Here is a 21,712-nt window from a genome sequence, read left to right on the forward strand (position 1 = left end):
AATGCTGAAATCCAAATTCAACCTTTTAAATGAAAATTTAAAAAGTGATGTTTTGGTCAAATGGTGTCAATCCGAAGGTGTGTCACAAAGCTTTGTGTAACTACTGGACGTCATAAAATGATTTAACAAACATTAACGAAAAGAGCAAAAATCAGGGACACTTACAAACCTTTTAAAATCTCCTTTTAGGTTTAAAAAAAAAAGAAAATTAACAAAACCAAACCTGGGCCGAATGCTTTGGGGACGAGAACATCTACATCTACATGACGTGCAAACTTAATTGTGCATAGAGATCAAATTGTAATAAATATTAAAGTGACAATTCAGTTATTATCACGAGTTTGACTTTGTCAAAACCTGTCGGGGTGATTGTACATTTTCATGATTAATTTAGTTTGACTAAAACATTTTTTCTTTATTTTAGTGCCGCGAGAAAAGATTTTATTGTTTCTGTTTTTTTTAAGCAACAAACACTTCCCATTTATTATTAACCAGAGCCCCGAAAGACAAACACACCCAAACACTCAATAAAAATCATTGATTTGAAGTTTTTCAACTTCCTCTGAATGGCTCTTTCACGTTAAAAGTATTTCCTTTTCTTTTAAAGGTTCAGCCTTAATTCTGCATCAAAGAATCACATGAGCAACAAATAACAAAACCGAGCGTCGTAGCGATGTGCAGGAATTTCTCCTTTTTCTTTTTACATAGAAGTACTTTCAGAGTTTTTTGAAGAAAACAAAGTAAACGGATGTATCGTAGCTTTAGTCGTCACTGTTCCTTCGTTCTGATGCAGCCTAAAAGATGTGAAGTGTAATGCCTGTCTTTGGCCCACGAGGTAATTGTAGGTGTGTGTGTGTGTGTGTCTGTGTGTGTGTGTGTGTGTGTGTGTGTAAAACATGCTGAAACGTTTCCCAAACATTTCAAAAAGAGAAACTTGTGTCCCTCCGAGCCGCCGCCGGCTCGTTTTGGGTCGAGGTAAGTGATCCGCCGGGGGAGAATGTTACAAACTGTCTGATGGATGGTGGTGAAGTTTAATCCTGCTGTTGTGCCTCACGCCTCCTCCCTCTCCCTCTCCCTCCCCCTCCTCCTCCTCCTCCTCCTCCTCCTCCTCCTCCTCCTCCTCCTCCTCCCTCCCCCTCCTCCTCCTCCTTCTCCTGCCTCCCCCTTCCTTCCTCTCCTCCTCCTCCCTGCTGGAGCCTCACTCTGCTCGGGCTACTTTCCTCCAGACGAACACTCATCAACTACCTTCTTCGTCAGCCAAAAGTTGAATTTACGTTCAATTCAGTTAATTCAGGAATAAAAAAACAAAAGAGGGGGAGAAGTTTTACAACAACGAGGTTCTTAAGACTTGAAACTAGAGACTGAGACCATAAACTCATGTTTACAATGTTTACTGAGGGAATAAATCAAGAGAGAAGTAGAGTCATTTCCTCATAGACGTCTATGGGAGCAGAGGAGTCGCCCCCTGCTGGTCACTACACAGAAGTAGAGTCATTTCCTCATAGACGTCTATGGGAGCAGAGGAGTCGCCCCCTGCTGGTCACTACACAGAAGTAGAGTCATTTCCTCATAGACGTCTATGGGAGCAGAGGAGTCGCCCCCTGCTGGTCACTACACAGAATGACGCTTTAAGCTGGTTTCGGGGGGGGGGGGGGGTGTAGATAACAGAACCTTGTAGTGTGAGTTGTAGTGGTTTACAAGACAGGCAGTCGCGTATTGTGTATAAAGAAAAAAATAATAATTAAAAGCTAATTAAAGCTAATGTCAATGCTAACAGCGTTAGCATTGACATTAGCGTTAGCATTAGCTTGCTGTTGTAAACAAGCTCCGCCTCCACACATTTGATTTCACGCACTTTGTTGATGTGAGCAAACTCAAAACGTTAAGCTGAATTAAGTGAATTGAAAGTGAAGACCTGCAGTCCCCCCCCCCCTCCCGCCCTATTTCCACTAACTTGCATCTCCACATCTCCCACGATCCCCACCTCCAGCCAGAAACACCTACGCCCCCCCCCCCCCTCCCAAAGCTGCTCAGTGTTCCTCACCTCTTTGGTGACTCAGGTGTCATTGAAACAGGGTTCCTGCACATTCTCACTAAAGTTCAACAAAGAAACTAACAAGGATTTGTGCGCTGTTCCAGAAGATGTGTGATTGTTGGCTTATGGTTAGTCGCCACGGCAACAAAGGTCACCACACAGGAAATAACTGTTTTTTTTACAAATGTTGTGCTTTTCCCTCCAAACTCCTTTAAAATCCACACAATGATCAAACTGTGCAGGAACCCTGTTCCAAGGTGTCGTTGAGCTAAAACAATGGCAACCCCCCCGCCCCCACCTGGACAACAGATCAAGGCTGTTAGGATCCAATTAGTGTTGGTTCTGCCTCCCCCCTCCCCCCCCCCCCTAGGTGGAGGAGGCTCCGTGGCTGGGCATGTTGGCCATGCCCCCCACCATGCCGGCCACGCCGGCCATACCTGAGGGGCCCCCCAGCGCCGGAGGGCTATGCTTGTTGGGTGAGGTCATGTCGGCGGCCCGCCCCTGGCCCTGGGGGGCGTGGTGGGCGTGCTGCAGGGCGTGGCGCTCCAGCAGCGTGCGGTGGGTGAAGGCCCGCTGGCACACGTTGCACTGGAAGGTGCGCTCGGCGCGGTGGGTGCGCATGTGCACGTTGAGCGAGCTCTTCTGCGTGAAGCGCTTGCCGCACATGGAGCACTGGAAGGCCCGGACGCCGGTGTGCACCACCATGTGCTTGAGGAGGTAGTCGCGCAGGGAGAAGGAGCGCCAGCAGATGGAGCACTGGTGAGGTTTCTGACCTGGAGGGGGGGGGGGAGGGAGAGGGGGGGGTTATTTGCATCATCACAGACGTCCGGATCGGTATTGTTTTTAAAATATGTGATTTACGCGACAACAATCAGAGTCAAAAGGAGGAAAGCTAACAGCGCTAGCGGCTACCAAACAGGGTCCGTTCAGTTACACCAGGATGCGTTCAGGCTCCGCTCAGAGTCAGTAAATTATACCGTCGTCTTTGAACTGTTTCAGAGGGGAACATCTGGATGGGTGGGTGTGGCTCACCGGAGTGGATGAACATGTGCTTGCTGTAGTTCTTCCTGGAACGTAGAGATTTGCCACAGTGCGTGCAGTCGAACGAGGTCTCGGATCCCTGGGAGGAAGGGGAGGGGCCCGCGGAGCAGGAGGAGGCCGAGGGGGGCGGGGCCGGGGTCATGGGCGCCGGAGGCGGGGCCTGCTGAGCGGGCTCGGACCCCGCCATGCTGTCAATCCCACCCATGGGCCCGCCCACATAGAAGGGAGCAGGCTGCGATTGGCTCACTGGGTACTGGAAGAGAAGCTGAGGACGAAAACAAGGAAATATAAGTGATAATGAACTTATGGTTATTTGCATTTATTGATTTATATTTTTGTAAATAGATGAGGCCGATTTGCTTTGGAATGAAATGACAATACATTTGGCAGCATGTGTTTTGCTGGTCTTGCTAAATCTGTCTTGTTTACGGTTTTAAGATAACATGCTTTTATTTTGCCTGAGAAGAAATAGCTTGAATATACATTATTATCTCTATTTATGTTGTGTTTTAGTCCACATTCAAGGTCCAGTTACCTGAATTCAACGACATCAAAGTCAAGAAAGAATGATCTGACATCACAATTTAACCGTTCTTTTAAGCTTTAGTTTTATGGATCATGCTCAAATCAAACCACAGGGACACTGAGACGGTCCCAGAATAAATCGCATTTATTCTTGAGCACGGCTGTGAATAAATAGCCTGTGTCGTTGCCATGACGACCGGCGTGCACCTGGTTGTTGATGGACTGCGTGGTGGGAGGCGGAGTCAGCGGCTTGTTGACCCGCCCCCTGGGGTTGAAGGCCATGGCCTGAGGAGGCTCGCTCTGCGGCCAGAAGCTCTCCGAAAACACGCCCTGCTCGTCGTAGAAATCCTGAGGCGTCAAACACAGACACACGAGATGAAGTCACAGCACTCGTATCCATCGTATCGTACGGATTCAAACGCTGCTTTCAACACGTTTTTGGGGATATTTTGTTCTCACAGAAAGAACTTCAGATTATTTTTGACGATCACATGAAAAACTCGTCATCTCCACCTCCCACGTGCAGCAGATTGTTCCACCTCCGGTCCCGTCTGACAAGCTGGATCCTTCCTGCTTGTGTAGTCTGCAGGGTACAGCAGGCCGCGGCATGGACCCCCCCCCCCCCCCCGACTTATTTCCCCATCAGCTCACCTCCCAGTTAAACCCACCTGTCCAAAGCCGGCCATGGACTCCTGTGAGCCGTCCTGCTGTCCGTCCCGCCGCTCCTCCTCCAAGGTGTAGACGGACCCATCTGGGTCCTGAACGCCTTCGTCCTTCACCACCACTCCTTCCCCCCCCAGCACCTGCACGCAAAGTCACCAAAAGAAAAGTCCAGGTTCAGTGGAGTGATTCTCCTCGTTTGTGCAAAGTGCAGAAACCTCTCGGTGAATTTAATACGCCGATGCAGCGCCAGAAGAGGGGAGAAAGCAGCGAAAAGAAACAGGAAAGCAAGCCGTTGCCGCTCCGCATGCCTGAGAGCTGTTACCAAGGCAACCCTTTCCCGTACCCCCCCCCCCTACCTGGAGTCGGAGCGGCTGCCTCTGCTTGCGGCTGTGGCTCGCCCCCCTGTCTCTGTCTCCGTCTCTCCCCCGCTCCCTCCCGTCCAGGTCCTCCTCCTCGCTGTATCGGTCCATCGCCACCAGGTCGTCGGAGAGGTCGGCGCCGTTGCCGCGGAGGCCGTCCACGCCGGCGCCGCAGCCTGCCGACAGGTTCCCCGCGACGCCGCCGCCGGCCCCGTTGGCCGTCTGCGCCAGCAGGTCCCGCAGCTTGTACCGGACGTCCTGAGTGCAGCTGGAGCTCTGCTTCATGAGGATGGCGCCGGCCCCGGAGCCCAGTCCGTGTCCGTCGCCGCCCCCCCCGCCGCCGCCGCCACACATGGAGCCGGGGCCCATGTCGCCCAACGCCATCAGACTCACGGTGTTGGCCTGCTCCATCGGGCCCGGGCCGCTCTCGCTGGCGCCCCCCATGCCTCCCCCCATGTTGCTGACCCCGCATTCAGCCATGAAGTTGGGGAAGTTTGCGTAACCTCCGCCGACAGAACAGCTTCCGCCGCCGCCGCTCTCTCTCCCTTTCCCACCGCCACGCTCTTCTTGTTTTGGGAGAACTCCTCCGAGCATGCCTCCTCCTCCTCCTCCTCCTCCTGCCGCCGCAGCAGCCGCCGCAGCAGCAGCAGCGGCAGCAGCAGCCGCCGCCGCCGTGGCCGCCGCCTTCCTCTGGGAGATGATCTGCGTGCACTCGTCGATGACCGTCTTGATCTGCAGGATGCTGGCGGCGGTGAGGATGCAGAGGGCCTGCGACTGCAGGACCACCAGCGAGCCGCTGTACATGAAGTCCACCAGCTGCTTCACGGTCTCGGCGGGCACCAGCGGCGGCACGGAGATCTCCGAGTGACCCAGCAGCAGCTTGTCCTGGAAGAAGGGGCTGCCGGCCGCCAGGACGCAGGCGTGGGCGCGCAGCGAGGCGTCGTGGATCCGCACCGTCACGTCGCAGAAGAGGCCCTCGCGTCGCTGCGTGCGCAGCGCCTCCAGCACCGACTGGCTGGAGTTGTGCAGGTGGATGTAGTGCACGGTCTCGGTGCCCGACACCATGGCGGGAGGCGGCGAGTCGCTGGGGGCCGGGTGGGGGTGGGGGTGGGGCAGGGGGGGCAGGTGTCTGGGGTTCTGCGTCAGCTTGAGGGATAAGGAGGACAGGGAGGCAAACGGGCAGAGGGCATGGGCCACGGTGGGTCCGCGTCCCCGTCAAACAGCCATGGGTGCGGTGGGGTTTCTTTTTTTTGGGGGGGGGGGGGGGGGGCTTCAAGTGTGTGAGGAGCTGCCTTTGAGAGGGACAGTTTCCACGGCCTCTTCACTTCTGCTGAAAGAAACCATCAAAAGGGATTAAATGCTTCAGCAAATCAACATAAAGCCCAAAACTTTGAAGTTTGATTAAATGGCCATTTATACAGCATGGATTCCCAATGGCAGGCTCTGGAATGTTATAAACATATTTGGGTTCTAATGTGGGGAAATAGTGACGCGCGTTTCTCAGCACGTCCGACTCTAGTTGTCCTGCAGTTCTGCTCCATTAATCAAGAGCTAATAATCATTACACGTCACGTAGTCTCAGCCACGCACACGGCGACCAATGAACCATCAGACAAGGCGCGTGCCGCATCCGGAACACCTGTCACCTGGACACGCGACCACAGCTCCGCGGGTCACTTTACTTCGGCCGCTCAACGCAGCGCCCAAAGACCACGTTAACGGCCATAAAACACACGGACACGGACCCGCGAGGCGGAAGGTGACCGACGCCGGAGGGTTGAAGCACTCGGGCTGGTTAGACGCGACCGGTGCCCCCTCCCGCCAGAGGTTACCTGCAGCAACAAGAGGTTGGCGGTGAGGAGCTAACGGAGGCTAACGCCAACTAGCTAACGGCGTTAGCTGTTGACATTAGCCGCTGCGCTCCCGCAACGCAATGCGCCCTAAATGCAAACGTTTCTGCGCGCTACCGGTGCGTCAACAGTGACCCAGAGCACCGCACGCGGGTCAGTAAAGGTCGAACGGAGAATGGCAACGTGCCTGGCACCACGTAAAAGCGGCTATTGGACCCCCCCCCGAACCCACGCTCCGACACGATGCTAACCTAGCTCGAGAGCTAGCTAGCTAGCTAGCGCGAGAGGAAAAGAGCAGAAGAAAACAACTAGTTAAGTTAGCATGGCAGCTAGCGGGCAGCCGCCTCCTTCTGCTCTGCTGCGGGGAGCGCGTGGACGGGACACTCCTGGGGAGGGGTTCGGGTGGGGGGGGGTCCGTCGGGTCATCGTGTGTTTTAATCGGGGATGCATACCTGCGGTGTGCGGTGACAGCTCGGCGCGTCTTTAGTTCCAGGCAGTGGATGCAGCAGGAAGCTCCTCCGTCCAACGCAGCGCAGCCTGCTGAGAGCTGCACGCACACACACACACACACGCACATGCACGCACACACACACTGTACAGAGAGGGGCAAACAGGAGGGGTCGTGGAGTTTCTCCTTGTTAACGCGAGCTAAAGATAAACCTAATAATTTTGCATATTCAAAAAAAGTAGTAGAAATACGTGCAGGCATTAATATGCAGCCATCAGATGTCAATGCACACATAATGCATGCACACGCACCTGTTCACACCCACGCACACACTGCGGGAGACATTCCGTCACAAAAGAAGGATGCACGCGAACACTGGCTATTGTCTCAGCCTGGTTTATACATCTTATTAAAATGTTTTGTGTTACTTGCATAGGAGGGAGTTAATACTATATTTAAACTGCATTGGCTACAAAAGTAATAATGTAAACAAGCTGAATATTGGTCTTAGAGGTATTGTTTTGTTTTCCCAGGTGTGAAGGAGGCTAGCAGGTGTCTGCGTGTGCACCGGTGGGATGAACCTGGGGGGGGGGGGGCAGGTCTGCAGGATCCTCTTCAGCTCTCCAAGTGAGTCGGATGCTGCAGAGACTGCTAGGATCTGCAGCTCGATGGGACACGTAGAATGTGTCTAGTGAGGTGTGACAGGCTCTTTTTATTGTGTTCTGACATCTAAAGTCTATGTTTGTATTTAGTGAATACTAAATAATGCAGACTCATTGGTCTGGTTTTTAACCACTTACACCTCCCCGAGTCACTAAGGATGAGAATGCTGCTTGCTTTGGATTAAAGGCTCATTTGGTTTCCATCAGGCTTATTTTCTAGATGTTCATTTGCACCAACTAAATACTATTTAAAAAAAAAATGGCATCATTTGGTGCAGTTTCATCCGAACCAAAAAATAAATATTTCTCTTCACCACCGACGTGAAACAAATCAAGCCAATCAAGTTTAATTAAAAGCTGATTCATCTCTGTATGAAGCCCCCCTCCAGTATTACAGGTTTAATCATGCATCTGCTGCTGCTGCTGGATAAGAAAGAAACACCAGGATTTACTTCACAACAAAATATAATTTAATGAATTCACTTCTCACCGTGGGACCACAAATCTATATTAATGTAAAAAATAAAACCAAAACAATGAAAGCAAATGAATGGGTGCTCTCCTTTCGTCTTAATGTAAGGCATGCAGTCTCCACGGACAGGAACACTGAAAGCTACGGGTCGACACAGTAGGACACAAACGCACACCAAAGCGCTCGTGGGGGCCACTCTGGTGTCCACTCTTTTCTCTGGGTGGGGGGGGCCCAATAAACATTTATTCTCTGGCACAAACAAAGAAGCAGCAGCGGGATTCATCACAACACCAAAAGCATCGTAGTTCACAAACAGCGCGGGGTCACGCTAACGCCTCCGCGGGGTCAAAGGTGCTCTAAACACGTGAGTTACATGGATGTGTGGGGGGGGGGAAGTGGTCATTAGACAAAGCGTGACGATGGTTTGAGCCGCCGTGACTCGTGCGTTGTTTTCTGCAGCGAGCCTCTTTAAGGAACTGGTAGAGCTTGTTGAGATGAGCGTGTGTGAGCTCTCATAGAAAAAGTGCTGACGTGAGCCTGTGTCTATGGTGCAAATGACCTCTGGGATCTAAAAGTGGCCTCAGCTATATAAATACAATTACATATTTGCCTCCATATAAAAATAAAATTAGCAATACACAAATATTGCACACCTAATGAGTTTAGATTTATCAGCTTACTGAAAAGCTATTGAGGAAAATGTACAAACATGTAAATAATAAATGCTCTGATGCGGTATATATAAATATTCAGATATTTTTATCGCTATTCCTATAGCACGACTGGCTTTCTGTGGGTGTGTGTGTGGGGAGGAAGAGGAGGAATGGGGGGGGGCAGAGGTGGAGTCACGGCTGGCGATGGGGGATGGAGCTGGGCTGTGAAGGCAGGTGGAGGTCCCGGTGGAGCAGCGTTGGGGGGGGGGGGGGGGGGGGGGGGTCTCAGTGCTGCTGCTGAGCGACCAGCTCTCTCTGGCGGCAGCCCACGGCCGTGATGAGGGCGGCGCCCTTCCCGCTGCCGTCCTCCGACAGCAGGAAGTTGACGTCGCATTTGGGGGCGAGCTCCTTCACCGTCTGCTGGAAGATCCGTGAGAAGCTGAGGGGGGGGGGGGCAAAGGGGAAACGGTGGTTAGGAGGCAGAGAAGCATTCTAGTACAAAAGGGTTCTTTTGTCAAACCAACAGTCCAGAAAAAAGGAGAAAAATGTCAGATTTAATGAGCAGAAACCAGAAAATGTTTGTTTGATAAGTACACAAATTGTTCTTTTAATGCCAAATATCAGACTTTATTTTTTACTATTTGCCTCAGCCTTGGTTTATTTTATTTTACTTCGGTAACAGCTGACGGCCTTTTAGTGTGAGAAAATAAGACGGGCGCAGCAGGTGCCCTCCACGCCTCCAAGGCTCCGTCAGCGTCCCAATGAAAGTGGACCCGCGGCGCGGCGGCGGGGGCTTACTGGGGGTGCAGCTTGTAGAGCGTGCCGTCCACGCCCACGGTGATGTCCAGGTGGTCCAGGCCGCGGTTCTCGCGGATCTTGTCCACCACGGCGGCCATGCCGGCTCCGCAGATCTGAGCCGCCCGGCGGGACACCGTGCCGCACACCTCCTTCACGATGATGCTGTCGTCACAGGTGCCGGCGAGGCCCAGCTGCTGCAGGATCGCCCTGACCTGCAGCAGCGCCAGGCGATCGCTGTGGAGGGGGGAGGGGGGGGGGGGGCAGAGGTCAGCCAACAGCAGCAGAGTCACCCGATACCTCCCAGCTGTCCCCGGAGGCGGAGGTAGGCTTAAACAGTGTACAAACCCACCCTCCTCCTACCTGGGTTTGAAAGTCAATCTAATCCATCGCCGTGACAACGGCGTGGCCATGCCTCGCAAAGCTAAGGATTGTGGGTGGTTCCCTCAGACAAAGTAAAAATGTCAACAAGAGACTCCCCTTTTTAAAGCCCCCCCGTGGCTCGCTGGGACCGTTCCTCACTCACCTCTCTATCTGCGACAGGAACTTTGTCTCGAAGATGCCCCTCGTCTTCAGCGTCTCCGAGATCTGTCCCCGGAAGAGGAAGCCCCGCTTGGTCAGATCGATCAGGATCTGCCTGACGATCTCTCCCAGATACATGCCGCTGCACATCTTCTCGTACCTGGCGGGGAGAAGGGGGGGGGGGGTGGGGGGGCGCGATGGGGGTTCAGGGGTCCGTCTGCCAAACGGCGGGGCGGAGGTGCAGTTTGCTCCATGGAGGCGTGTCCTTACCTTTGCTTGCCCTCGTTGAGCGAGTTCTCGTCCACCGCCTGGTCGTACCTCGTCCGGATGTCGTCCAGGCAGCCGTTGTCTCCGAAGGCGCCCCACTCCATGTTGACGCACATGCGTCCCTCGTTCCCGTCCACGATCTCGATGTTCTTGGCCTCCTCCATGTAGCAGGCGTTGCTGCCGGTGCCTGAGGGAGGGAGGGGGGGTGGGGGGGGAGACACGGGGCCCGTCAGCCTCAACAGGAAGACACCTTTCCAACCGTAGGTCGGGCTTTTCTTATCGGTGTACATGTACAAGAAGGGTGGTTGCATGAGGTTCTTCTGCATAGTCTGACTATGAGCTGGTGGTGCTGGACCTCACCTGCGATCAGGCCCACCTCGCAGTCGGGCTCCTCGTAGGCGCAGGTCATCATGGTCCCCACCGTGTCGTTCACGATGGCCACCACGTCCAGGTCAAACTCCTAAAATCCAAAAACACTCACCTGTTACGAGATGAACGCTTTGAGTTGATTAGTTAACGATGTATAAAATCACTTAATGTCTCCAGTTTCCACCCAGCGATCGATTCCTCACTCTCAACACGATGCAGATCGCTCACATTCACTCACGAGCTGTTTCACAAAGCTGCAAAAAAACCGAAAAGACCCCCACACTGCAGACACACAGCCCCCCCCCCCCCCCCCCCCCCCTTACACCTCCATGCTTTAACAATATAACCACACACCGCTCTGGTCCCGCACCTCTTTACCTCTCAGGTAATGATTAACAGTTAATACTTACTGGGTCCTCCATCTAAAAGGGTGAAATCGGTATAAGAAACTCAAAAGGAGACAATACAAGACTGATGAACAATCAGGAGCTAAACTTGATTAAATCCAGTCCAGGAGATGTACTATTCGTTTATTCTAATCTTTACCCATTCAATTCCAGGCTTTTTCCCCCCCATTTTTAATCCCATTTCTAAACGTTGCTGCAGCGTTTTGATGGAAGCCGGACCCTTTTTTAATAAGAAGCTTTTTTAAAGCAACACAATGAGCTACAAAAAGAACACATTATTCAAAGTGAGGACTCGAACCGCACGTTTAAACAAACTGGCGTCAGCGGAGCGGCAGCTAGAAATGAATTCAAGCTGGCAGATATTGATACAAAAGAACGTAGATGGTTGTCAAACTTATCTGTAATTTACATAAATACAAGTAAATATTACGCTCAACTTGCTTCCTCATTATGTATCAAAGACACATTTTTCACATTATTAAAAGAAAAGGGCAAAACGTTGTTGTCTGTGCTGCAGCGGTTTTAGTAGCTTGATACCCGGAGAGGATCTGATGCACTTCCTGTTTGACATTCACCTCTTTCCTCTTGATGGCATCCCGGAGAAGCTCCACCACGTTCTCCCCCTCGCAGTCCGTGGCCTTGAATCCTTTGGTCCAGGTCACGAGGATTCCCTGCAGAGCACAGACGTACAAGGAGATATGAAAGGTCAACGGGGGGGAAAAAACATATCAGACAACAGGCACAATGATGACGGATCCTTCAAAAGGTTCTTAAGCCCAGTCGTGAATGTTCAACCACATCAGGTGGAGAAGAAGAGCTTGTGAGGAAAAGGACAATCTGGTAAGTCTCCCTGGGGAACCTACTGCGTCCAGGCTGGTCTGGTGGCAGGGGAAGGAGAAGGTGAAGCCCAGCGGCAGGCGGGCGCTCTTCATGCCCATGTAGTCCAGGAAGTCGGAGATGCAGTGCACGATGTGGTCGAAGAGCTGGGGAGGGACGGGCCGTTAGTGCTTGGTATGCCGGGAGGGGTCTACGCTTTGTTCATGGACGGGTCAGGGCCGAATGTCGTTACCTCTTCCCCCGTGCCTTGCATGACCTCTATGGGAATGGCGTAGATCTTGTTGTGCATCTCCACCGAGCGCTTCTTCCCGCTGCGGATCTTCACCAGCAGCACGCGGAAGTTCGTCCCTCCGAGGTCCAGAGCGAGGAAATCTCCGTTCTCTGCATGGTGAGAAAGGCATGAGGACCAGCGGGTACCTTCTCTTCCGTGGTATTGACTTTGAGAAGAAATGTTTGTCTAGTGGCGCTGGATGGAATCCGCTGTAGCAGTGGATGCGCCACACTAAGCATTATGGGTCATATGCTGTCTGGTCACCTGTTCCGTCCGGGGTCGTTCGGACGAAGGTGGGCAGCATCTTGACGGTGGCCTCCTGGTGGGAGGTCTTCTTCAGGCCTCTTTCGATCTCCTGCCTCATGCGCTTCTTCACCTCCAGCAGCTGCGCTTTGCTCAGCCGGAACTCCGCCATCGTCTGCTGGATCTGACGCGCCTGCTCCGTCAGCCGGTACGCCACGGCCGTCACCATGGCGGCGCCCTTCGCGCTCCCGCTCTCCGACAGCAGGAAGCGGACGTCCGTGTCCGGGACCAGGCGGCGGACCGTCTTGTGCAGACGGCGGGCGTATCTGTTCAGAAGGGAGGGGGGGGGGGGGCTCAGTGTGACATCTTTACATTGATCCAAATGATTTTTCATCATTTTACATGCATGAAACCCCGCCCCTTCCCCTTCTGACTCACTGCGGGTGCATCTTGTAGAGCGACCCGTCGATGCCCACGGTGGTCCGCAGGCGGCCGACCCCCTTGTTGTCCTTGAGCCTGGCCAGGATGCCCCCCAGGGTGGAGGCGATGAGGTTGGCCGAGCGGAAGGACACGATGGTGCACACGTGCTGCACGGCCAGGCAGTCCTCGTCGGACGGCTCCACCCCCAGCCTCGTCAGCGTCTCCATGCACTTCTTCAGGCCTTCTTTGCTCCTGCAATGAATGGGGGAGGGGGGGTCAGGTCAGCAGGGACCGAGGGGGGGTGGCAGATCACATGTGCGAGGGGGTCCTTCTTGAGACAGGATCTTACTTTTCTATAGCGGAGACGTGCTTTGTCTCGATCTTCCCTTTGGTCAGGAGCTCGGGGGTAATCCGCCCCTCGAACAGAAGCCCCTCTTTGGCCATCTTGACCAGGATGAGACGAACCAGCTCTCCCATGTACATCCCGCTGGCCATCTTCTCAAACCTGAGCGGGGAGGAGCAGCCCGGCGTTTGGTGGACACACTTTCTCCGAAGAGCCACGGACCCACCGCTGGATGCTCCATTTCTAGGACTGCGTGTATTAATAAATAAAAACGCCATCTTACAGCTGCTTCCCTGGGTTGATGGAGCCGCGGTCGATCTCGCGGTCGAACTCTGTGCGAAGGTCCTCCAGGGACCCGTCGTCCCCGAAGGCGCCCCACTCCGTGTTGATGCACATCCGGCCTTCGTCTCCCTCCACCTGGTCGATGTGACGCAGCTCCTCCATGTAGCAGGCGTTGGTTCCCGTCCCTGAAAGGACGCATCATTAGAACCGCTTTAGGTGGGGGTCATGGTTAAAGTAGCTTTGGCGCCCCCTCATGCCTCATGTAGGTTTCATGGTCCTTTGTCCTCACCTATGATGATGCCCACTTCGCAGCGCTGGTCGTCAAACCCGCAGGTCATCATGGTGCCGACCGTGTCGTTCACCACCGCCATGATGTCTGCCTCGTAGTCCTGGAGGGGAAAACAAGGTTTGGACCAACCAGACATTTTAAAACTCAATTTTCTCCCTTTTGCATGTTGACTCATAAAATGTGTATATTTAAACAATAATAATAATAAACACAGACGTCTTGCGTATTATGTCAGTAATTGAGGATCTTACCCCTCGTTTCTGGATGGCCTTGTTCAGGAGATTCACCACATCCATGCCCTCCACCCCGCTGGCCTTGAACTTCTTCGTCCACGTCACCAGGACCGCCTGTAACCAGGGACAACTTTAGAAGGGCTCACCATTTGACTTCTTCCCACCCGCTGACTCCACTGAGGCTCATCTGTCTGTTTTCATTGTCATTTCAGTTCTCGGCCTTTTTTTTTTAATTGTGAGATAAAAAGGAGTCAGAGTGATGTGTGAGTGTGTGACGATGATGTGTCTGCTCAGCTCAGACAACAGGAAGTGTTCGGCTGGGGTCGCTGATAGTTGACCTCAGACCGGTCGGTTAGTGGCTCCTATGGGCGCTCATGTTTAAAGGTCGAAGGTCCTCCATCTCAGGTCCGACCTGCAGACTCAATCAGGACAAAAGGAAGAGGTCGTTTACCTCGTCCAGCTTGGTTTGGGCACAGGGGAAAGAGAAGGTGAATCCCACAGGAAGCTTCTTGTCTTTGATCTTCTGCTTCTCCATGAAGTCGCCGAGGCAATCTGCCACGTGGGCGAAGAGCTGCAGAGAGAGAGAGAGAGGAGACAGGACTTATTCAACACATCTCGACACTTTGTGATCAGAGGTCCTGAGCCGGGGTCCAAACTCGTCTGCTAAAGAGTCTTAACGAGGGATTACTGTCCTGCGGTTACGTTTTTCATTCAGAACCTTTTTATCACCTCTTGTCAGATATGCAGTGTGTGTTTTAACAAAACCTCGTTGTTGATACGTAAGGTGACATTTTGGGGCAGCTGTCCCGCTTCGACGTTTCATCAAACAGCATCTGGCCTTCATGGTGTGATTATCATGTTACAGCCCGGCCGCCGGCTGTCCTGCCCCCCCCCACACCCCCCCCTTCTGAGTTAACCGAAGGTCAGTGTCGGCTTCTTGTAGAGACGTTATTAACGGGGGTCGTTTTACACGTGTTGACCCTTGACCTGACCTCCGGGTGCTGCTCGCTGCGGACCGTTCAGCTTCTGTCTTTTTGAGGATTTACTGCGCGTGGACGGTTTAAATTAATATTACACAAAAAATCGTTATGAAATGAACGTTATGAACGTGTAGAAAATAAGTGTCTGTATATTTAAGATAAGATCAAAGTTTGTTTGCATTTGAGGGTGAGAGATTTAAACGGGGAGAGAGAAGAACAGAGGGATTCAAACTGAATTGAATATATAAAGAGGGGGAGGGGTAGAGAGGGGGGGGGGGTGTGTTACCTGTGACCCGCTGCCGTGGATGATGTCATCGGGGGTCTCGTAGACCTGGCTCTCCATCTGAACCGGCTGCTTCTTGTCCTGCGTCACTTTGACCCGCAGGATCCTGAAGTTTGACCCCCCGAGATCCAGAGCTATGAAGTCGCCCTTCTCTGTAAAGACAACAAAGAACACTTGATCAGAGCGGATTAATTGGTCTTCAGATTGTGAAACATCCTGTTTTCATTATCTCCAACAGGGTTTGAGATGTTCTTAAGAGCTCTGGAGTGAAGCTTATAATAAAGTGTTTGCCTTCTCTCCACTGACCACCAGGGGGAAACAAGTACGGAAGTATTCCCCCTTATTGTAAAGCAACAGGCTGTGAAACGATCATTTGTAAGTGTTGTGTAGGAGGATGACTTACATGACGTATGGCTTTATTCTGAATAAGAATGGTTGATTGACAGCGAGCGAGTGGCGTGGGATTGAGTGTCACATGAGACGGCGTGTGAAAGGCCCAGCGTTCGCCGCTGCGGGGATCAGGGCTGTGACCTTTACGGTTTCAGAGAACACCGCCGGGACGTCACGCCTGCCGAGGAAACAATGTTCCTCTTTGAGCGTCCCCCCCCGACCACCCGCCTTCTATCTGCTCCACCTGATGGAACCAGACACCGCAAGAAGAGGTGTTGCTGATGAGCCGCCGCCGCCTCATCAACGAGTGTGTGTGTGTGTGTGTGTGTGGAGGAATAAGTGGTCACCCATCACGTCTGTCGTTGCCAATCAGGCTGTTGGATGTTTGTCCGTTTTTAAACCGTCGCCGTGGCTTCACCTCTGCCCTTTGGCGGGTTGAACCCTCGGCTGCGGCCCGCCGGCACCTACGGAGGTTAATAATAACCCGTCGTCTCTCCTCCGCGGAACGCCGGAGGCACAAAGCGTCTTATCCGAGAGCAGATAATGAGACGACATCCACAGCAGCGGATGTTTTCTTCTATTTAATATCTAATAATGAATTTGTGACAAACCTCTCATCCAATTACATAAAATGAAATATTTTAATTCTGCGGTCTGCGTTCGGATATTTTAAGATTGAATCACACTGCAACTTTAATATAGTTTAAGACGTAATCAGAATTTTAATATCAACGTGATTTAATCAAACTGACATTATGAGGTCTGAGGGACGGCCCATGCGCCCGGCTGACCTCTTTGGTCCAGAGGCCTAAAGCAAACAACAGAGATCCAGCCTCGGGGGACCCGGCGTCAGCACATTGTTTACAGGCGGCGGGAACCGGGCGCCGCCTCAACGCCGGTACAGTGCAGACCGACGCCGTGACACACAACGGCGCTGTTGTTGTCAACGTGAGGCTGGGATTACTTTGCTTTCATCGTCCATGTGACTGTTACTTTCCTCGAGGCTCTTCTTTTGCTGTTTGCATTGTGATTCAATTTGAATCATTAACTCTACTGCTTTATGGACTTAAGGGTAAAAGCCCCATTCTGACTTTAGTTGTAGATAATAAATGACGGTATAGCTTGGAGGAAGATCTTGAATTATCTCAAACAATGCTGTTTAATATGTAGTGTGTTATTCAACTTAATTATAGTCTTTTCAATATATATTTATATATAAATGAGAGACTCATTTAGCTCACAAAACTTGCAAAGAAAATTAAAAGTTTGTCTTTTGTGCAGCAGAACGCTAGAACACGTGTATTTGGGACGTATGTGCACGTGTGTGTGGATCTGCGGCTGCCACAACGGTCTGTTTTTGCGGACCGCACCTGATCCGTCGGGGATGGACCTCACGAAGGTGGGCAGCATCTTGACGGTGGCCGTGGGGCTGGTGTCGCGGCCGAGGCCGTTCTCCATTTCCCGGCGGAACCGGTTCATGATGTCCTTCAACGTGTCATCGGAGAGCCGCATGGAGAACAGGTACTTATCGATCTGAGGAGCGAAGACAAAACGACAAATGTGAAGATGAACCGGACCAGAGGAACACAGCAGGGGAGTTTATTATTATTATTGCGGTAACGGTGCTGAAAGGTTTATTGACGTATAAAAATGTGTGGGTTTGAGCTGACACGACAGGCCGGCCATTTTTATACGTTTTTAAACTCTAATAAAAATGTGAGCTGACACGACAGGCTAGCTATCATTATTACTAATGTGTAGGCTAGCTCTTAGCTTCAGAGCTAGCCATGTGTACGTTATCAAACATCATTAGCACTATCCAAGTGTATGCTAGCTCTTAGCTATAGAGCTAACTGTGTGTATGCGAGACATCATCATTAGCACCAGCCAAGTGTATGCTAGCTCTTAGCTATAGAGCTAACCACGTGTATGCTAAACATCATCATTAGCACTACCCAAGTGTATGCTAGCTCTTAGCTATAGAGCTAACTATGTGTATGCTAAACATCATCATTAGCACCAGCTAAGTGTATGCTAGCTCTTAGCATTAGAGCTAACTATGTGTATGCTACACATCATCATTAGCACTACCCAAGTGTATGCTAGCTCTTAGCATTAGCGCTAGCATTGGCCTTGAGTGACTCAGATGCTAATTCCGAGGTTACCGATGACATTAATGGTCTGAGGAGTCTGGAGCTTTTGGTTTTATAGGACTGGAGAGCAGTGACGAGGCCGCTTGTACAACACAAAAAATACAGAAATCGAATTATCAGTTTATTTTCAATAGCAGCAATGCGCGGTTGCATTTTAAGCATCTAATTAGGGGAAGTGTGACGGGGGGGATTTTCCGTGCACCCTCACTGTTGTTACATAATGACACACATGCCATCGGGTACAAAAGGAAAACACAGTCTGCACATTTGTTTCCCATCAGGCTTATTTGTGTGGCATTAGCCTACTTTTATTGGCCACATAATAAAATGTGCCACAACTTCAATAAAGTGCATCGAATGCACTATTTCCAGACAAATGGGGGACAAATCACTCTTTTTTAATTCCTGTGTTCTGTTGTTGACCTTGAGATTGTATGTAGACTGTAAATAAAAATTTGGCAAAATTCACCATCATGTTAAAGCATGATCTTTTTTTTAGCATTTATTTAACAATTTAAGCTACAAGATTCCTATAGTGGGCTAAATTAAACAAATATTATCAGGTGCCAATGTATAAATAGCTGCACAAACACAGCTAAATTTAGCCTGGGCATTTTATCTCTTCTGGATACGAGTGAATGTCCTCCACTGTGTTTGAACAGCTCGGCTTTCTAAATAGACCATGCTGGGTCAAAAGGTTCTCTACTAAATCTGCATTTCTTTATTTTATTCACACTTCTTGTCCAGGACCTTGAGTTCTTGGGTCTGCTGCTCTGTGCGTCCACGTTTCTTCACAAGCAGCAGATGCACACGGCTGCACTACCTTCTACCTTCTTAAAGAGAGTTACTACATTCCACTAATCCACTACAGCAAAGGCACGCACATTTACTGCACTGTGACATCACAACCCCCCCTCCCTCCCCTCCTTACAAACCTGTCTGACTAGCCCCCTCCCCCTCCTGAGAGCCCCTCACCGGTCTGTCATCCCATGAAGTGGTTTTCTCTACACCACCACAGGCTGTTTTCTGTCTCAGGTTTCATCCGTGTGCTGCTAACAAATTTATGTCGCCTTCGCCTGAAAGGTAACAAGAGGCCGAGTGAGCTAACAGAGGGACGATGAGACGATGAGACGAGGGGGGGGGGTAGTGAGGAGGAGCGAGGAGCCGGGGAGGGGGAGGAGATTATGGAGCTCACGACTTTGCTGACACCTGTCAGCTTCCAGGCGCCCTGGCAACCGACGCTCCCGAAGAGCGATGGAAGGTCTGGAACCACCATCAACACCATCCCCAGCACCACCCTCATCACTACCACCACCCCCACCAACATCATCACCACCGCCCCCACCCCCATCAATACCACCAACATCACCACCACCACCCTCGGTGACCATAGCCTCTTTTCTCAAGGACATCCACGGCAAACACTGATAACCTCTTAACAACGTCAAATACAATCAAATCCTAAATTTAGACTTCATAATGGCCTCTTCCACTACTTGTTCCACTACAATGCCCCCCCCCTTCCTCCTCCCCCCCCTGCCTGATACGCCCCACAGCCTCGGTGCTCAGACACGCAGCAACCGGCGTCCATGGCTGCCGTCACATCGCACCCGGCGGGCTCAAACTCAAACTCGCTCACCTTCTTGAGTTGGTCATCCTTCAACTCGGTGAAGTAGTAGGCCAGAAGCTGAGCCGCTATCATCCTGCCTGCTCGCCCGCCGGGGAGCTGCCAGCCAACGAGGGGGTGGTCAGAGAGTCAAAGGAGCGTCTCCCTCCAGGCTGATCCCTCTCTGTCCTGAAGTGGAGGGAGGAGCAGGCCCCGAGCACAGAGGCAAGGTTAAAGAGACAGTGGTGGGGGGTAAAGTCTGGTGGAAGGAGCCGCGCCTGCTGCTCTGCGACAGGCTCACCTTCGCAGCCTCTCACGCACACACGGACGCACACACTTTAACACACAAAACACACACACGCAGGCCTCGCTTTGACGTGTCCCCTCCCTCTGAGCTGCTAGCTCCCTGTTAGCTCTGGGGGGGGGAGATGCAGCAGCTCTCCACACTGGAATGGTGGTTCTGCTATGCCCTACCCCCACCGGCCGGCCTGATTGGCTGAGCTGGGGACGGGGAGAGGAAGGAAGGAGGGGAGGGCCGAGAGGGAAGGAGGGGGCTTCTCCTACAGCAGCAGTGGAGTGATAAAGGGGAGGAGGGAGGGGGGGGGGGCGTGGTGCACGATAGCCTGCTTGTCTCCTCCCAGCAGCCGCGGGCCTGTCTGTCCGCCGCGTTGCCACGGCAGCCAGCATCGGCGTACGTGCAGAGGAGCAAGGAAACCGCGCGATGATGTCAGCGGCACTCACTCCACCCCCCCCCCACCTCCCCCCCCAACCCTGTGTCACACACGCACACACATGTAGCATGAGCTGCAGGGATGAAGGTCATCGGAGGCAAGCCATCTCCTCTCTCCACAGCTCTGCACATTTCACCAGTTAAAGATCCTCTCCATCCCCCCCCCCTCTCCCAAACACATGCTGGTCAACTTGAATTGCACTGAACATACATGACCCATGCTATGTTTTAAACAATAAGCATGCAGGCTGTAATGTTTCTGCACTAAAGCTATTGTACAAATGCGTCCAAAAAGTGTCCCTTCAAAACTAACATTTACTATGTTTACTATGATGTTAAAATAAATGGATGTGTGTGTGAACAGTTGCACAATTCTAACAAACAGAAACACTATTTATAGTTTCTTTTGAAAGGTTGACCTTTGCGCGCACCGACTGACCTGTTGTTTTATTTCGGTTACACGTTCCTAGGACCTCAGTGGACTTGTGACCGGCTGGTAGTTTGTTACGTCCACTCAGGTGGAAATGAGTGACCGATTAAAAGATTACGGGCTCATATTAAAGCTCGCTGCCTTTTATTCGCAGCTGATCTGAAGTGCATTATGGGAAATGTCTTCGTGAGCCGTGGAACACTTTCAATGACGTTGCACTGAAGACAGTCTTTGAATTCATTCGAGTCTGATGCAACAGATCATGCCCCCCCCCCACCCCCCCCCCTGCTGCTACTCATCTACGTCACCACTCTCCGTGACCCGTGTCTGCTGACACAGGGAGGGGGCAAAGCCTGTGACGTAACTCAACCGCTTTAATCCCCCCCCACTCAATAAGGGAGCCGGGGGGGGGCTCAGCCGTCATTCACTCCCCTCTGAGGCTCAGAAGCAGAAAAGCCTTCCTGGTGTCATGGCTGCTTCAGGGTGACCTTCTCTAGTGACCTTTAATATATTTGTAGTTACTCCCGGGTCATCTATTTACCCAACAAGAAACCCCCCCCCGCCCCCCCCATCCCACCCCCCAGCTACTATTTAAACATATTAGCATCTCTGGGTGGTCAGTATTGCATTTCGTCCGTATCGCCCCTCAGCTGTTTGTGAGACACTAATGACATGAAGGGACCAACGTATGGGGACGTATGGAGATGTCCTGCTGATGACCAATGGGTCGGGTGGAGCGAGTGGAGAAGCATCTTCCCCGAAACACTTCTGAAGAAGGAACACCACGGTTTTGGAATGTGGAATTGGCTCCAGCTCCTTTGGCGTGGAACCAGGGTGAAGCCCCCTCAGACGTATCATCACGCTCCAATAAGCTCCTGTATTCCCACTGCAAACAGGCTGCGTGCCGGCGCCCGGGGAGGGGGGAGGAATCCACCAGGACACACACACACACACACACACACCGCAGCACGGCTAATAAACAGCCATTAGTTGAAGCTTGTAAAGTTTGGAAATGAGTGGAGAGATCCACTTGATCATTGATCTTTGGGTCATGATTCTTTGGAATCTATCCAGCACGGAGAGTGTGTGTGTGTTGGGGTTTGGGGGGGGGGGGGGGGGGGGGGGGGGTCAGTCGGCCCACTGTGAGCGTGGGC

At 52.0% G+C, this 21,712-nt stretch overlaps 3 protein-coding genes across 3 annotated transcripts; 1 reads left to right on the top strand and 2 right to left on the bottom strand.

The window, feature by feature from the left end:
* LOC119218033 (carcinoembryonic antigen-related cell adhesion molecule 5-like) overlaps positions 1–21,712 on the top strand; it is an 82,554-nt gene that overhangs the window by 48,230 nt on the left and 12,612 nt on the right.
* Positions 1,153–7,532, bottom strand: zbtb45 (zinc finger and BTB domain containing 45). Of its 2 annotated transcripts, none has more exons than XM_037471946.2 (6): positions 6,926–7,532; positions 4,621–5,950; positions 4,270–4,404; positions 3,809–3,949; positions 3,068–3,341; positions 1,153–2,808 (listed from the first exon to the last, which is right to left on the bottom strand). In XM_037471946.2, the coding sequence occupies exons 2-6, from the start codon at positions 5,686–5,688 to the stop codon at positions 2,402–2,404; spliced, it is 2,025 nt and encodes a 674-aa protein (XP_037327843.2). In that variant the 5' UTR covers positions 5,689–5,950; positions 6,926–7,532; the 3' UTR covers positions 1,153–2,401. The 2 variants fall into 2 exon arrangements, with proteins under 2 accessions (XP_037327843.2, XP_062420208.1); XM_062564224.1 differs by having other exon boundaries at positions 4,621–5,953.
* LOC119217882 (hexokinase-1-like) lies at positions 8,031–19,871 on the bottom strand. Its single transcript, XM_037471896.2, has 18 exons — positions 19,432–19,871; positions 17,010–17,172; positions 15,253–15,401; positions 14,438–14,557; positions 14,005–14,100; positions 13,754–13,853; positions 13,466–13,649; positions 13,189–13,344; positions 12,858–13,091; positions 12,441–12,745; positions 12,138–12,286; positions 11,932–12,051; positions 11,644–11,739; positions 10,653–10,752; positions 10,296–10,479; positions 10,030–10,185; positions 9,507–9,740; positions 8,031–9,147 (listed from the first exon to the last, which is right to left on the bottom strand). Exons 1-18 carry the CDS (start codon positions 19,492–19,494, stop codon positions 8,994–8,996), a joined length of 2,763 nt encoding a protein of 920 aa, XP_037327793.1. The 5' UTR covers positions 19,495–19,871; the 3' UTR covers positions 8,031–8,993.

This window comes from Pungitius pungitius, chromosome 9 (genome assembly GCF_949316345.1).
Source record: "Pungitius pungitius chromosome 9, fPunPun2.1, whole genome shotgun sequence".
Taxonomy (NCBI): domain Eukaryota; kingdom Metazoa; phylum Chordata; class Actinopteri; order Perciformes; family Gasterosteidae; genus Pungitius; species Pungitius pungitius.

Bases quoted from the DNA above. Each gene is read 5' to 3' on its own strand.
- LOC119217882 (XM_037471896.2), bottom strand. From the start codon at position 19,494: ATGATAGCGGCTCAGCTTCTGGCCTACTACTTCACCGAGTTGAAGGAT. The intron at 13,092-13,188 runs GTAAGATCCTGT...CATTCATTGCAG, and splicing joins CACGTCTCCGCTATAGAAAA to GAGCAAAGAAGGCCTGAAGA. The intron at 9,148-9,506 runs GTAAGCCCCCGC...CCCCCCCCTCAG, and splicing joins CTCTACAAGCTGCACCCCCA to CTTCTCACGGATCTTCCAGC.
- zbtb45 (XM_037471946.2), bottom strand. From the start codon at position 5,688: ATGGTGTCGGGCACCGAGACCGTGCACTACATCCACCTGCACAACTCC. The intron at 4,405-4,620 runs GTAGGGGGGGGG...CTTTGCGTGCAG, and splicing joins GGCAGCCGCTCCGACTCCAG to GTGCTGGGGGGGGAAGGAGT. The intron at 3,950-4,269 runs GTGGGTTTAACT...TTGACGCCTCAG, and splicing joins CCATGGCCGGCTTTGGACAG to GATTTCTACGACGAGCAGGG.